The sequence below is a fragment of the Bubalus bubalis genome, chromosome X (assembly GCF_019923935.1).
Source record: "Bubalus bubalis isolate 160015118507 breed Murrah chromosome X, NDDB_SH_1, whole genome shotgun sequence".
NCBI lineage: Eukaryota > Metazoa > Chordata > Mammalia > Artiodactyla > Bovidae > Bubalus > Bubalus bubalis.
Window position 1 is genome coordinate 127,334,405 of NC_059181.1, and position 15,392 is coordinate 127,349,796.

Sequence of the window (15,392 nt, forward strand, 5' to 3'; positions counted from 1 at the left end):
TGGGGCCTTCAGTCCTGCAACCACAGGAACTGAAGTTGGCTAACAGCTTGTGGCAATTTGTTAAACATCAATAGAAAACTAATGCACTTGCTTTCATAAATCTTGCCTTTGTTGATTCCGTATGTGTATATTAGTAGACAGCAAGCTCCTAGGTGAGAGGAAAAGGAAGTTTTTAAATTTATTTTTGTATCCCCTTCCCACCACAGCCATAATGTGATGGTATATTAGGGAGATTTGCTTTAACTGATATATTAGAATTAATGAGAGATATAAATCCTTGGCCATGAGAGTACCTGTTGTAAAGCAGCAGCTAGAATCATTAACATTGTCAGGTGCCTCCTGTCTCCCATTTTAGAAACAAATTCCTGCACATCTATATCTTCTGGACATCTTCAGGTAGATGTCTCACTAGTCCCATGAACTCAGCAAGTCCCCAAATTTTCTCTCCCCAAACTGCCATTCCCCTCTCTTTTCCCTAATTCAGGTAATGGTACTTCAAACTCCCAATTATCTTGGGGGTTCGAGCTTGAGCCATTGTTTAGCCACACGACACTTGGAGGCTTGTGGGGATCTTAATTCTGGGACCAGAGGTTGACCGGTGTCCCCTGCATTGGAAGCACAGAGCCCTAACCCGTGAACCACCAGGGAAGTCCCCAGAACTTGAGCCTCCATAGACTCCTTCCTCTCTCTTGTCCCCACGTTCTGTTGGCAAGTCCTGTCCGTTTTTATTGTCATTGCCTGTCACTACCTCTCACCTAGAATACTTCAAGAGTCTTCTAGTTGCTGTCCTGGGACCCGTCTCCAGTGAGTACAGCTCTGATCATGTTGCCTTTCTGCTCAACCAACTTCCAAGGAAGCCATTAGCTTGGCATTCAAAACTCTCCCTGCATGACCCTAAACCTACTTTTCTCATATTTCCAAAAAATTCTTAAATGAGTATTTTGCCTACCTTCTATGTTATTTGGAGTTGACCTTTTTAAAAAACATTCTTTAAAACTGTTATTGCTTTTGCAGGTCCACATACTAACTGTGACTCTTCCCTGCAACCTACAGCTTTTTCACGTGCATCTTACTGTTCCTTTTACTTCAGACTCACTGCTCTTCCAATTCTCTGCAATCGGATATTCTCATACCTTTGGACTCTTCTGAACATATAGTAGCCACTTGGCTTGTTGAACTGTCAAGGGGAAATGTGGTTCCAGAGCCAAATTGTGAGTGTCCAAAGCTAAAGCCTCATTCTGCTTGCCTCCAGCTCTCATTCCCTCCCCCAGGACACACACCACCATTTCATTCTGCTTTGGGGGTGATCATCAGCCTAAAGGTTGGGGCCCACACATTCATCCCATAGAGAAGGGACCCTCGACCTCACCGTCGAGGTCGATTTACTCTTTGGATGTTCATTGATTTTGACCAGTCACACAGCTTCCTCCCCAGTTTCCCGTGTCCGTAGGAGGTGTACCCCCTAGAGTTTCGGCTTTAGGAGAACTGGTTTCGCCTTCTTCCACTCTGTCCTCATTGAGATTGAGACTTCATCCTTCTCCCCCTCAGCCACTGTGCGCACTTTAATAAGTGATCTGATCTAAAAAAGAAAAAGGAAGAACAGAAAAAAAGCTTCCCATGGTTCGTCTTAGAATTGGAAAGTGAAGGTGGACTGATTCCACCACCGGATCCTATTGAGTTCCCAGCAATTACATGAGGCCCGCAGCTTGCTTCTCACCCTCGCTCCCAGCGTCCCTCAGGGGTTTAATGACCTAAGCAACTTTCGTCCCCCCCCCCCCGACCCCTGTCCCGTCTTGGTACGGCCCGTCCGGCGTTTGGCATTCCACCCCCGTCTTCTCCTCTCAGGTTGGTTCAGCCCCGGTCTACTCTGGGGTGGTGCTAAGCCGGCGCCAGATCGACCCTCGACTGAGGAGAGGCAGTGCGGTTCCTCTAGGCGCTTCTCCGTTGGTTCCTCCGGCTTCCTCAGCCTCCTCACCACCCGCGGGGACCCGAGAGCTCGGTGTATGCCCCACCCCTGACCCCGCTAGAGACATGTCCACCCCGGCTCGGCGGCGTCTCATGAGGGACTTCAAGAGGTAACCCGCCCGGGACTCTAGGGGCCGGGGGCGGCAGCCGGGGTTCAGGGCGGGGCCGTCAGGGGACCGGCGGGCGGCGGGTACAGGATAGCCGGAGGTTCCTCTGCTGTTTCCCTGTAGGTTGCAGGAGGATCCTCCAGCCGGAGTCAGCGGGGCTCCGTCTGAGAACAACATCATGGTTTGGAACGCGGTCATTTTTGGGTGAGTCTGCGTTCCGGATGGTGGTGAGGGCTGGGGGACCCGTGTGCCCGTTGGGACCGACCCGGTGCGGAGGCGGGGACTGAGCGAGAAGGTTTGGGGCTCGTTGGGCCTAGGCGCCTCCCCGGAGCCTGTGCCTCGATTAGCTCGGTTCCCGCTGCCAGGGGAACCGTTTGGGGTTCGGAGGGGGGCGGGGCGGGGAGCGGTGGCGCTTCGGCCTGCCTGGGGTTTCTGAGCCCCAAAGCTCTATTGGTAGTGGCTTTTCAACCCGGGAAGCGGTGGTTTACCAGAGGTGGGGCGAGCAGATGAACCGGGGAGAGAGAAGCCCCCATGCGGGAACTGACTTGTTTCTCTCTGTGTTGTAGGCCTGAAGGGACCCCGTTTGAGGATGGTAAGAGAGTTTCTTTACCCACCTTTTGGGACCCTGATCTTCTGGGGAAAGGGTTTCCCAGTCAGCCTGGAAGTGCCTCCTACTTAATAACCCGCTTCTCCCTAGCCTCTGCCTGCTAAAGGCTTGAGAGGAGTCCAGTCTGTGGCAGGTTGTTTTGGCTGTTGTCCGCTTGACTAGAACTGTACCTTTTTTCCTGCTGCTTAAAAAAATCTGAGTAAGGCAGTCACTTTTTAAAAGGAGCATGATACCACTGATGTTAAGGGTTTGTGAGGCTTGGGTTGTGATCCTGCTAAATTCAGCACCAACACCCCCTCCATCAGGACACTGAGTTAAGATCAACCCAACCACTTGCTGATCCACTCGGAGACCCCAGGGACTGTCTGGTTCAGAATTCTGTCACAAGGGTGGGAACTGTGTTCAGCAGGTGCTTCATGTGTGTTGTTGGATGTTGAATGGATGCAGGCATCCCTTGCACACAACTGTCTGGTTTCTACAATCTGACATTGAGTGCTTTTCAGCCTCACTGCTTTAAGATGGTCTTTAATGGCACATTCAATAGCCAGTTTATTGTTTCTTATTTTTAAATGAGTTTTCAGCATGTGCTTTTATCAAGACTTTATGATCAGTAATCTCAAGGCAGTTTCACAATCGAGGGGAGCCTTAATGTACTCTCTTACCAGTGTCCAACCTACTTCAAGATACTACACGTACTTATAGGTACATGACTTTTAGGTTTAGGTTTGACTTTTAAAAACACACTAAGTTGCTTTTTAAGGACTTTTTAAAGCTTCTTGTTTTGATATAGATTTGTGTGGAGTTGTAATAAATAATAATACAGAGAGACCTTGTGTACCCTTCACCTGTTCCCCCCTCTCCCTTGGTAACATCTTGAATGACTATGCACAACCAGGAAATTGACATTGATATAGTTTTATGTGCACTCAATTGTGTGTGTATGTGTGTGTAGTTAATTGCTTTTGAAAGCTTAATGCATTTAAAAAGATGATTAAAAGTATTTGAACTACTGATTGACATCTTTAATATTTGAGGTATTTTTAAACAGAAAAGGGCCTTTCTGTTATTTATTTTCTTCTCAATGCCTTATATTCCTTTGGTCATATAGCATTTGAGAGAGATCTGTACACATATACACACACATATGCATACACCTCCATTTGAAGGTGGCAACAAAAGCATTTCTACAAACTACTCAGTACAAGCAAAGTTGTCAAGTCAGATTGCCTTTGGATGTTACCAACCACAACATGTTGTGAGGTAAATGAATACAAACCAAAATCAAGTTGTCAAGTCAGATTGCCTTTGGATGTTACCAACCACAACATGTTGTGAGGTAAATGAATACAAACCAATTCTAGGATTTGTCTCAAACACTCAGATTTCCCTAGCAGATTGTAAACAGTAAGCTAGATACTTTGTTTCTTCTCTGCCTTCACCTCCTGGGTAAATATCACTGTTCTTCAGTGCTTTGATAAAAAGAAATGATAGCAAGGGAGTGTGATCCTGAAGGCATACTACTTTGGTGTGTGAGGTAAATCATTTGAACTGATCCTGATCCATAGCAAAAGCTAGCTAGGCTTAGTTTTCCTCCATTAGATTGGTTGCTGGTTCTTCATACTTAAGTTTTATGTGCAGATTTGCTGTGTATTTGCTTTAGCTCCAGCAGCTTTATTTTCATTGGCTTCCTTTCTCCTGATTTTATTCAGACTGCTTTATGCTGGGCACAACTTTATTAATAGTACCTTGCTTTGCTAGGGGTTGGCAACGTAAATATTTCAAGGGTGCTTCTCTCGCTTTAAGTGGTATGAATTGGAAAAGTACTTATGGAATCCATTATCTACCTGGACCTTCCCCCTTGACATTACTGGTTCTATTTTTGATGATGTGTCTCTCCAACCTGACATTACTGAAAGGAATTACTCAGGCTGAATGACAGTACCCTTTTCTGATTCATTCTTTTGAGCAGTCTGCTATCCATGAATGCTTCCTCAGGTGTCTAGAACACTAACCAAGGTTACAAGAATTTTTTTGACCATTTAAAAATACCTCTTATTTACACCTAGGAAATTTACTGGAAAGGCCCAATTAGGAACAAGTGGCATCGTTGATTTTGCTGTTGCCAATGTATGATATAAATCAACAGCTTCAGAACTACTTTTGGTGATTCCTTGTAACCATCTGGAGCAGACGTTTCCAGAACAGCAGCTGCTGCTGCTGCTGCTGTCACTTCAGTCGTGTCCGACTCTGTGCAACCCCATAGACGGCAGCCCACCAGGCTCCCCTGTCCCTGGGATTCTCCAGGCAAGAGTACCAGAGTGGGGAGCCATTGCCTTCTCCGTCCATAACAGCTAGGTCCTAGTTAAAGAGCTGAACTTTTAAAAATAGGAACTCTTCAAGGTATTTCGATTTAACTTCACACACTTGAAGTAAGAGGGCTATGTTCCCAAGAGCTTACACTACCAAACAAAACACTGGGGGTAAATGCATCCTCATAAAATATCTTAGCATGTATGCTGAATATGAAGGTTAAGAAGCAATGTATTCTCCAGCGCATCATCTGAAAATTGTTAATAGAAACAGTAAGATATTAGTATTTGATTTTTACAGTGGATGTATTCTTAAGAATTTGGTGTCCTTTTTTAAATGAATCACTTAAAAGTCCACAAGGGGTGTTCTTAAGGTACATAAATCCTGTAATGAAGGTTGGTTATTATCTTAAAAGTCAGACTTTTTCAATCATCAAAAAAATTTAAGTATATGTACTTTGCTTCCTCCTCAGGGGTCACAAACTGGTGGCTAAATGGCAGAAAACACCTACAGAGGTGCTTTCTTTGGCCAGTACAATATTTTCAAAAGTTGAATTTGTGACTGTTTTTAGGCAGAACATACACTAACCAAATCACTCCCTATTGCTATACACCAGCCATTTAACACATTTATATAATTGTCCAGGTCCCTAGGTATAGATGGATTAATTCCTACTTTCCTTACAATGTTGTGGCCTCCTCAGGAAGATAAAAAATCAGTACAGATTGTGTACAACAATGGTGAGGCTTAAGTTTTCAATTATTTTAAAGCCTAGCCTTCTAAATATTCAGAGGATAAGCTTAGGCTCAATTGCATAACATTAATTCTAGGATTTTAAATATCCTTAATGTTCGTTTTGGATCTCCGAAATTGCATTGAAAGTTGTACTGAAGAGGTTCTCATTGTTTAATGCAGCTAAAAGTATGAAGAAAGAAAGAAAGAAAAAGTAGCTCAGTTGTGTCTGACTCTTTGCAACCCCGTGGACTGTAGCCCACCAGGCTCCTCTGTCCATGGGATTCTCCAGGCAGGAATACTGGAGTGGGTTGCCATTTCCTTCTCCAGGGGATCTTCCCAACCCAGGGATCGAACCCCGGTCTCCCGCGTTGCAGGCAGACACTTTAACCTCTGAGCCACCAGGGAAGCCCTAAGTGTATGAAACATCCCTTTAAATGTGTACTTTGAGTAAGATGTGGGTAAGTCCTACTAATTTATATTAATATTGACATAAACAGGTGGTTTCATCTCTCAAGATATTAAGTAAGCTGTTCTAAAAGACTTGATTAACTTCTCTGGTAGCTAGGTAACCACCTTGTTGAACTTTTCAGCAAGCAGTAGGCAGAAAGCTCAAGTCAGGGGTTTTGTGAACCACCAGCATATGTTCTCTACTTGCGTTTCACTGTGCGTGTTTGATTTAGGTCAGAGAGAAAGTACTATCTAGTATTTGGATTCATTAATTGTATTTTTCTTACTGATGATGGTTTGGATTTTGGGGTTTTGCCTCCTTCAACTGGGTCTAGAGATGGGAAACTGTAGAATTATTGTAACTAAAGTATTTATGAGGCACTTGTTTTATATCACTGTGCATCTTTTTCTCTTTTAAACCTCACAACAATGTTATGTAGTGGGTATTATTATTAACCCATTTTACAGATGAGGAACTTGAGGTATAGTCAAGTTAAGCATGGAGAAGGCGGTGGGCACCCCACTCCAGTACTCTTGCCTGGAAAATCCCATGGATGGAGGAGCCTGGTGGGCTGCAGTCCATGGGGTCTCGAAGAGTTGGACACGACTGAGCGACTTCACTTTCACTTTTCACTTTCATACATTGGAGAAGGAAATGGCAACCCACTCCAGTGTTCTTGCCTGGAGAATCCCAGGGAAGGCGGAGCCTGGTGGGCTGCTGTCTTTGGGGTCGCACAGAGTCGAACACAACTGAAGCAACTTAGTAGCAGAAGCAGCAAGTTAAGCAGCTTCCCCCAAGGTTTCATAATGAGCAAGTAGCAAAGCAAGGATTTGAACCCAGATCTGACTGCAAAGCTTCTGCTTTGCCCCACTGTTTGAAGGCGGAGCCTGGTGGGCTGCTGTCTTTGGGGTCGCACAGAGTTGAACACGATTGAAGCAACTTAGTAGCAGAAGCAGCAAGTTAAGCAGCTTCCCCCAAGGTTTCATAATGGGCAAGTAGCAAAGCAAGGATTTGAACCCAGATCTGACTGCAAAGCTTCTGCTTTGCCCCAGTGTTTGACGGCGGAGCCTGGTGGGCTGCTGTCTTTGGGGTCGCACAGAGTTGAACACGACTGAAGCAACTTAGTAGCAGCAGCAGCAGCAAGTTAAGCAGCTTCCCCCAAGGTTTCATAACAAGCAAGTAGCAAAGCTAGGATTTGAACCCAGATCTGACTGCAAAGCTTCTGCTTTGCCCCACTGTTTATACTTATGCTTGCCTTCTGTGTGGCTTTACCACCTTTAAGTACCATATTTAATGATCGTTTTAATTTAAATTACCTGGGAGCTCTGCATACTATTAAATCTGCCCAATTTTAGAGCAATTTCTTGATGATAAATCTCTAAGCTATAATTTAAGTGTATATCAACACTGAGCCAAATGTGTTTATACTTGAGATACATAAGGAAAGCTCAAAGTTTTGAACTAACACTCATTCCTACTTTTTCTTGCATATTATAATATTCAGTTCAGTTCAGTCGCTCAGTCGTGTCCGACTCTTTGTGACCCCATGAATCGCAGCACACCAGGCCTCCCTGTCTATCACCAACTCCCGGAGTTCACTCAGACTCATGTCCATCGAGTCGGTGATGCCATCCAGCCATCTCATCCTCTGTCGTCCCCTTCTCCTCCTGCCCCCAATCCCTCCCAGCATCAGAGTCTTTTCCAATGACTCAACTCTTCACATGAGGTGGCCAAAGTACTGGAATTTCAGCTTTAGCATCATTCCTTCCAAAGAAATCCCAGGGCTGATCTCCTTCAGAATGGACTGGTTGGATCTCCTTGCAGTCCAAGGGACTCTCAAGAATCTTCTCCAACACCACAGTTCCAAAGCATCAATTCTTCGGAGCTCAGCTCTCTTCACAGTCCAACTCTCACATCCATACATGACCAATGGAAAAACCATAGCCTTGACTAGATGGACCTTTGTTGGCAAAGTAATGTCTCTGCTTTTCAATAGGCTATCTAGATTGGTCATAACTTTTCTTCCAAGGAGCAAGCGTCTTTTAATTTCATGGCTGCAGTCACCATCTGCAGTGATTTTGGAGCTCCCAAAAATAAAGTTGACACCGTTTCCACTGTTTCCCCATCTATTGCCCATGAAGTGATGGGACCAGATGCCATGATCTTCGTTTTCTGAATATTGAGCTTTAAGCCAGCTTTTTCACTCTCCACTTTCACTTTCATCAAGAGGCTTTTTAGTTCCTCTTCACTTTCTGCCATAAGGGTGGTGTCATCTGCATATCTGAGGTTATTGATATTTCTCCCAGCAATCTTGATTCCAGCTTGTGCTTCTTCCAGCCCAGCATTTCTCATGATGTACTCTGCATATAAGTTAAATAAGCAGGGTGACAATATACAGCCTTGACGTACTCCTTTTCCTATTTGGAACCAGTCTGTTGTTCCATGTCCAGTTCTAACTGTTGCTTCCTGACCTGCATATAGGTTTCTCAAGAGGCAGGTCAGGTGTTCTGGTATTCCCATCTCTTTCAGAATTTTCCAGTTTATTGTGATCCACACAGTCAAAGGCTTTGGCATAGTCAGTAAAGCAGAAATAGATGTTTTTATGGAACTCTCTTGCTTTTTCCATGATCTAGCAGATGTTGGCAATTTGATCTCTGGTTCCTCTACCTTTTCTAAAACCAGCTTGAACATCTGGAAGTTCACTGTTCACGTATCGCTGAAGCCTGGCTTGTTGAGCATTACTTTACTAGCATGTGAGATGAGTGCAATTGTGTGGTAATTTGAGCATTCTTTGGCATTGGCTTTCTTTGGGATTGGAATGAAAACGGACCTTTTCCAGTCCTGTGGCCACTGCTGAGTTTTCCAAATGTGCTGGCATATTGAGTGCAGCACTTTCACAGCATCATCTTTCAGGATTTGAAATAGCTCAACTGGAATTCCATCACCTCCACTAGCTTTGTTCGTAGTGATGCTTTCTAAGGCCCACTTGACTTCACATTCCAGGATGTCTGGCTCTAGGTGAGTGATAACACCATCATGATTATAATATTAGTAGGACTGAAAAAGAAGAACTATGCTTTCTCCCTCAAAAATAGGAAGAGTTATGACCAGGTGGTGATAAAGGTGAGGTGTGTTCTGATGGACTATAGCATGTTTATCCATTTCAAAATACTATACCGTTTGTCCTTAGTTATAATTCATAGTATCTTTAGATCTGACTTTAAATTTTAGGGAGTAAAAATAGTTTGAAGAATACGTCTCCATATGTTGCATTTTACATTATTCTGAAACTTTGGGACGCATGTTCATACTAAGGGCACCTTTGTTAGCAAATTGCACTGTCAGTTTGCTGGTAGAAAACACATTTTGGTATTGTTATATGTAACATCTAGTAGTAAAATGATTGTGATCTTTTTTCTTAAGTGGAAAGGTGGAATGGAAGCAAGGAAGAAATAAATTGCTAACTCTGAAGGAACCAGTAACACATTATAATCTTATCTGAAGTGTGGTCTATTGTATTAGAATAAGTAATGTATTAAATGGACCAGAGTAATATAGTGGAACATGCATCACCTTATACCAGATAGTAACTGATTCCTTAAGATTACTTGAAGAAATTTCAGTCAGGAAGAAACAGTTGCCCAGTTGTTTTCTTGAATTTATTAAAACCAATTAAAAATAACATCTTGAAGGAAATAATCTCCCCAAATCACAACTTCCAACAAATCTTTTTTTTTTTTTTTTGGCTGTGCCTCATGGCATGTGAAATGGCAACCCACTCCAGTGTTCTTGCCTGGAGAATCCCAGGGACAGGGGAGCCTGGTGGGCTGCTGTCTGTGGGGTTGCACAGAGTCGGACACAACTGAAGCGACTTAGCAGCAGCATGTGGGATCTTAGTTCCCCAGCCAGGGAATGAACCCACATCCCCTGCTCCCCTGCAGTGGAAGCATGGAGTCTTAACCACTGGACCGCCAGGGAAGTCCCCCAACAATTCTTGAATTAGATCCAGCTTGTCCATTTCTTATAAGTTTCTAACCTAGTATGTTTTAGGGCCTCCCGCGACCTTAGTTGACACATATTCAAGAAAAATAATTTGTTTCAGTGGTAGCGTAAACAAACATCATTAGAAAGAAATTTACTGGAGACATGAATGCAATCTAATGTGATTTTTAAATTATTTCTGCCATTAATTCTCTCCATTAGTGTGAATTATTGAGTTGGTTTTATAGTTAAGTACCTTGTGAGTCATACTTAAGGGTTTTTAAGAGAGACTGTGAAGTTTTTTCTGGCTTACATTCAATTATGTTTTCATTATAGAGTTGCTATTACATGAAAAGGAGCCAGGGAACACTTTTATACTTTTTCCCTGCTGTTTTAAAAATAATTTGATTGTTGATTTGTATTTCTAGCATTGGTTTTTGAACCTTTGTGCTCCTTCTTTCTAGTTCATTTAAAAATCACTGGAGAGTTTAAGATGACAGCTGATGAAAATTAGACTTTATTAAGGTCTTTCAGTCTTCTAAAGGAGGAAGGCCAAACTTTGGCTGTAGTTGCTTGTCATTTTAAGGATGTCTTCAAAATGTACAGGGGCTAAAGTTATCCTGTAGGCAGTAATTTTGAGTTTAAGATAGCTGTATTTAAGTTTGGGGGAGAATAACAGAAAAACAAAAAATGAATCACCTTTGAGTGGTGGTTCTCACACTGTTCATTTTTAGGGCAGTTCCTAGAGCTGTACCTCTTACCTGGTCTCTTTCCTACTCTGTATCTTTGCATTATTTCATATAATACTTGAAAAACAAGTCATATAGCATTAAAAACAAAGTACTACTGAACAAAATGATAAATGTTTTCTTAACCCTTGCTTTTCTAATTACAGGAACCTTTAAGCTTACAATAGAATTCACTGAGGAATATCCAAATAAGCCACCAACGGTTAGATTTGTCTCTAAGATGTTCCATCCAAATGGCAAGTATCACTTTTTAATAGAGTATTCTAAAGTGCTGTACTGTTTATTCCACATTTCCTATTTATTTGTCTGTAGTACATGAGTATTTGTGTAGGAATCTTGCTGTTTTCTGAAAGCTGGTCTTGCTCATGGTGGCCTATTGCTGTCTTGGTTTAGGTCCTAGAACGAAGCCGTGAAGGGACACTGCATTTGTTTGGAATCTGAGAGCCTTCTGGTTTTGATGATTTTATCATTTACTTAATAAACAAAAATAAAGGTGTCCTTGAGGTTTCCTTTTAATGTAAGGCCCGATTTGGGTAGTTTTGTGTTGTAATTATATTCCCTAGCATTTAAAACAACCATTTTCAGCTTTGGTTGCATATCAGAATTAGCATGGAACGTTTAAAAGCTATGGATGCCCTGGCCTCACTCCAGACCTGCTGAATATCAGATTCTGGTTGAGGTTCAGGTATACAGTATATTAGAAAAGTACCACAGGTGATTCTAACTTAGTACTTCACTTTTTTCCCCTTCCTAGTAGCAAGCCTAGAACAACTTGCCTTTTATTCAGGTTAATATTCCCAGGGCATCAGATATTTTTATCTTCATGCCAAAACGAAACTTTGTGAACTCTGAGCTATCTTTTGTTATTTCAGAGAAGAGGTAGTGTTTAGAAATTTGGTGGAATGAATTTCCCATACGTCTGTGGATGACTAGGAACCCTGTTTAAAAAATATGTGTGGTTTCCTGGATAACAGGACAGTCTTTTCAGAATAAGAAGCACTAAGTATCTTCCAGTTTTCCACAAATTATATTTGACATTCTCTGATCATCCCAGTTGTTTCACTAGTAGTGATTATGACACTTCTTTTAGGAATATAATTGAGAAGCAGCTTAGGAATCATTTTAAACCTCAAAAGCAAAGTATTCTTGACTCTATTTGTCTTGACTATAATGTTAAAACCTTAATGGTTTTGTTATGTTTAACATAACCTACTTCTATGCTTTTAGTCTATGCAGATGGTAGCATATGTCTGGACATACTTCAGAACCGTTGGAGTCCAACCTATGATGTGTCTTCCATTTTAACATCCATACAGGTGAATTTTCCTCAATGTGACTATCCTTTGATACATTTATATTAGCAATTGTTTTTTGAAAGTCATAAGTAAAGAGTAGGTCATTAAGACCTAAGCCACCAGAAAACATATTTGCCTAGCTATAGCAGACTAATGTAACTGAAGATTATTATGCTGAGAGCAAATTTAGCTGCTACTTAGGATAATTCAAGTGATTATATCTAGGCACTGAGGAACTGACTTGTTACAAATTGTCTCTGTAGTCTCTACTGGATGAACCCAATCCCAATAGTCCAGCAAATAGCCAGGCTGCTCAGCTGTACCAGGAGAACAAGCGGGAGTATGAAAAACGTGTTTCTGCGATAGTAGAACAGAGCTGGCGTGACTGTTGACCTGGGTGGAAGAAAAGCAGCAGCAGTCATAAGGAAAATATGTATTGATGTGTCTGTTCTTCAGTGTCATTACATTTACTTTATTAAAAGCAAAATAGCTGTTGTGCCGTTTCCATTGTCCTTTGCCAAGCTTTTCCTATCCCTTCTACCTTTTCCTTAAACATCAGAGAACACCCGCTATGAGATCAAATGTACTGTACCTGGGTTACGTGCAAAAATGACTAATGCTTACTTTCCCTTCTCTTGTATCTCATTTCCAGTTTTAGGGCAGTTTTGTGTTACTCTACTCTACACTAAGCTTTTAAAATTGTTTTACAAGTGGTGCTTATGCATAGCTTGATGACCGGAACATTGTTTTTAACAAAATGATTGCTGAAGCCTTCACCCTGGCTGGTCCTTCACTTGTGTTAGATTTAGAAATGAATTTTTGGAATATGGCATGTAGAAAACAGGGAAACAAATCCTTGTAAACATCCACTTTGAAAGAGCAGCAGTGGACGCTTAAAAGGCTATGATACTAAGATTTAATCAATATGAACTATTTTTTACTGTAGGAAGGAGAATGTTAAAAGACTTGGCCAAAGGAGTGCCACAATTATGATAACTCACACATTCTCTCCTTGCAAGATACTCACGGGACACACCCAAGCTAAGTTTCAGAATACTGCAGTCTTCTGGATTTTCACTTTTTAAAGAGGTGTGGGAGCAGAGGAATGGAAACAATCATTAGTTTTTAATTAAGCTAGGAAGGTTGGAGAAACTTTAATCTTTTTAAAGGAGCTGTTCTGCCCTATGTAAACAAATTTATAATCCCACATTGTTTTTCTTTTAATTAACCCAAGGAAGGGAACATATCTGTGGCAAACTATTTTCCACTCAAATCCTCAGTTAATGCTGCATGCTTTAGTTTCTTCTTCCCTTTCAGTATTATAAGAACATTAAAATCAATGTTTGCAGTCTTTTCTTTGAATATTTATACTTTTAGACAGACAGTACCTTTAAGTAGCAGTGTGGGACAAGGCTTGTAAATGTTTGGTCTGATGTTCCATTGACACCTTTTGTGCATTTATCACTCTTTTAAATCTAACTTTGCATAAGTAACCCATGTAAAAAATGTACATTTTTCAAAACTTGTAAATAAAAATAACCTTAAAATTTTGTAGTCAACATATAATTACGTTTTAGCTGAGTATGAATACAGATCCTGGCAGAGGAAAAAGAGAAGATATTGCTGGAGAGGACCTTTATTCTTTTCAGTCTTAAGTATTTCATGCTTTTTAAAACATTCTAACAGAATTTAAAACTATTCAAACAAAGTTGTTTCAGCATATATTATAGGCAGTTAAGGGAATGAAACTGCTAAGTGGGGAGAATTAACCTGGAGATTTACCATCATCCTAAGAGACCAAGGTCTAACATTGATCCTGACATTCCACCTCTTAAAAAAAGCCTTAGCTTAAAAAACAAACTACTATAAAATGGTATTTTAAGTCTCGAGTAAAGTTTGGGAATACAGGTATCCTCAGTGTTAACCTTGTTTAAACAAAACTTTCTTCTGAGGAGCAACCTAGTTCATTTTATAGAGACAAGGACAATGACTGGAAATTCACTTCTTAACTTGGTGGGAGGGGTGGTGATAAATGAAATTTAAGTCCTTCTGGTGTATTTAAAGGAGCTTCAACGTGAGGGACCTCATCCTACACTGAACACACGAACTGGTTAGATTCACCTGGGAACAACATCCTTAGTAAGTTCATTTCTGCTTCTTAGTAGAATGACATTAAATCAGTCTTTATTTGGCAGATTAGTTTTACATAAATTTCTTCATCCTACTTTGGCTGGGTTGTTTTTTTTTGGCTGTGCCACATGGCTTATGGGAGCTTAGATCCCTAACCAGGGACTGAACATGGGCCATGGCAGTGAAAGCGCCCAAGTCTTAATCGCTGGACCACCAGGGAATTCCTGTGGTTGGGTATCTTGAACATTGACACTGTTACTCATACTTGAAAAAATTAAGGTGAGATTGGGAATATGCATGTTTATTATTTTTTTCTTTAGTATACCTCCTGAGAAACACTATTCCCAGTATCTTTCATGGGATAATCCTTTTAAAATCTTACAACAGCATCAACAAACTGACTTCCCCAAAGCATCATATCCATGGTCAAAAGCACCACAAATCATTCATTTCAAAGTTTAATGCAGATTTGCCTTTTTTCTTTACAGTTTTTTTTAAATGCCACAGGCTAACAACACCATACACTAATTTATAACAATCATAAATTTAAAACATATATGTGAGGTCCCCTTTCAAATGGCAGATTGAACTTGAATCTTCAATTCTGCACCTGCATGTATGGCAAAGGGGGTATGATGAAGAGCTAGAGTTGTAATTAAGAGTCCCTTATTTAGGACCCATTTCCAACCTCAAGAGTTACTCTTAGCACAGTGAATAATGTACTGTATACTACTTTTAAAAGAATCCAAACAGAATGCATGAAATTTCCATTCATTTTGTAATCAAAGGGGAGGGAAAAAAATCTAAAAAGTAGATCTGTGAGCCTTAATGCTATAAATATATATGTAACTGAAAGCAGAGTTAGTTCCTCAGTATAATTTATTCAAACAAAACTTAAAGCTGCTCATGTACCTGTGCAGGTTTTATAGCAAGGTTACAGTACTGGGTTAAAAATGACTGCTGTCTCATATGTCTCAAAGAAAGGGAAAATATAAGAACCAACAAAAAGGGGACACAATAGAACAGCAAGGTTGTCAGCAGCTCATTCTTGCCAACCCCATTTCT

At 41.2% G+C, this 15,392-nt stretch overlaps 1 protein-coding gene across 1 annotated transcript; it reads left to right on the forward strand.

Moving 5' to 3' along the window:
- The first annotated feature begins 1,822 nt into the window (after positions 1–1,822).
- Positions 1,823–12,700, forward strand: UBE2A (ubiquitin conjugating enzyme E2 A). The gene is made up of 6 exons (XM_006046105.3): positions 1,823–2,075; positions 2,196–2,276; positions 2,639–2,664; positions 11,049–11,138; positions 12,130–12,218; positions 12,461–12,700. Exons 1-6 carry the CDS (start codon positions 2,032–2,034, stop codon positions 12,587–12,589), a joined length of 459 nt encoding a protein of 152 aa, XP_006046167.1. The 5' UTR covers positions 1,823–2,031; the 3' UTR covers positions 12,590–12,700.
- The last annotated feature ends 2,692 nt before the right edge of the window (positions 12,701–15,392 follow it).

Bases quoted from the DNA above. Each gene is read 5' to 3' on its own strand.
- UBE2A (XM_006046105.3), top strand. From the start codon at position 2,032: ATGTCCACCCCGGCTCGGCGGCGTCTCATGAGGGACTTCAAGAG. The intron at 2,277-2,638 runs GTGAGTCTGCGT...TCTGTGTTGTAG, and splicing joins TGGAACGCGGTCATTTTTGG to GCCTGAAGGGACCCCGTTTG. The intron at 12,219-12,460 runs GTGAATTTTCCT...TTGTCTCTGTAG, and splicing joins CCATTTTAACATCCATACAG to TCTCTACTGGATGAACCCAA.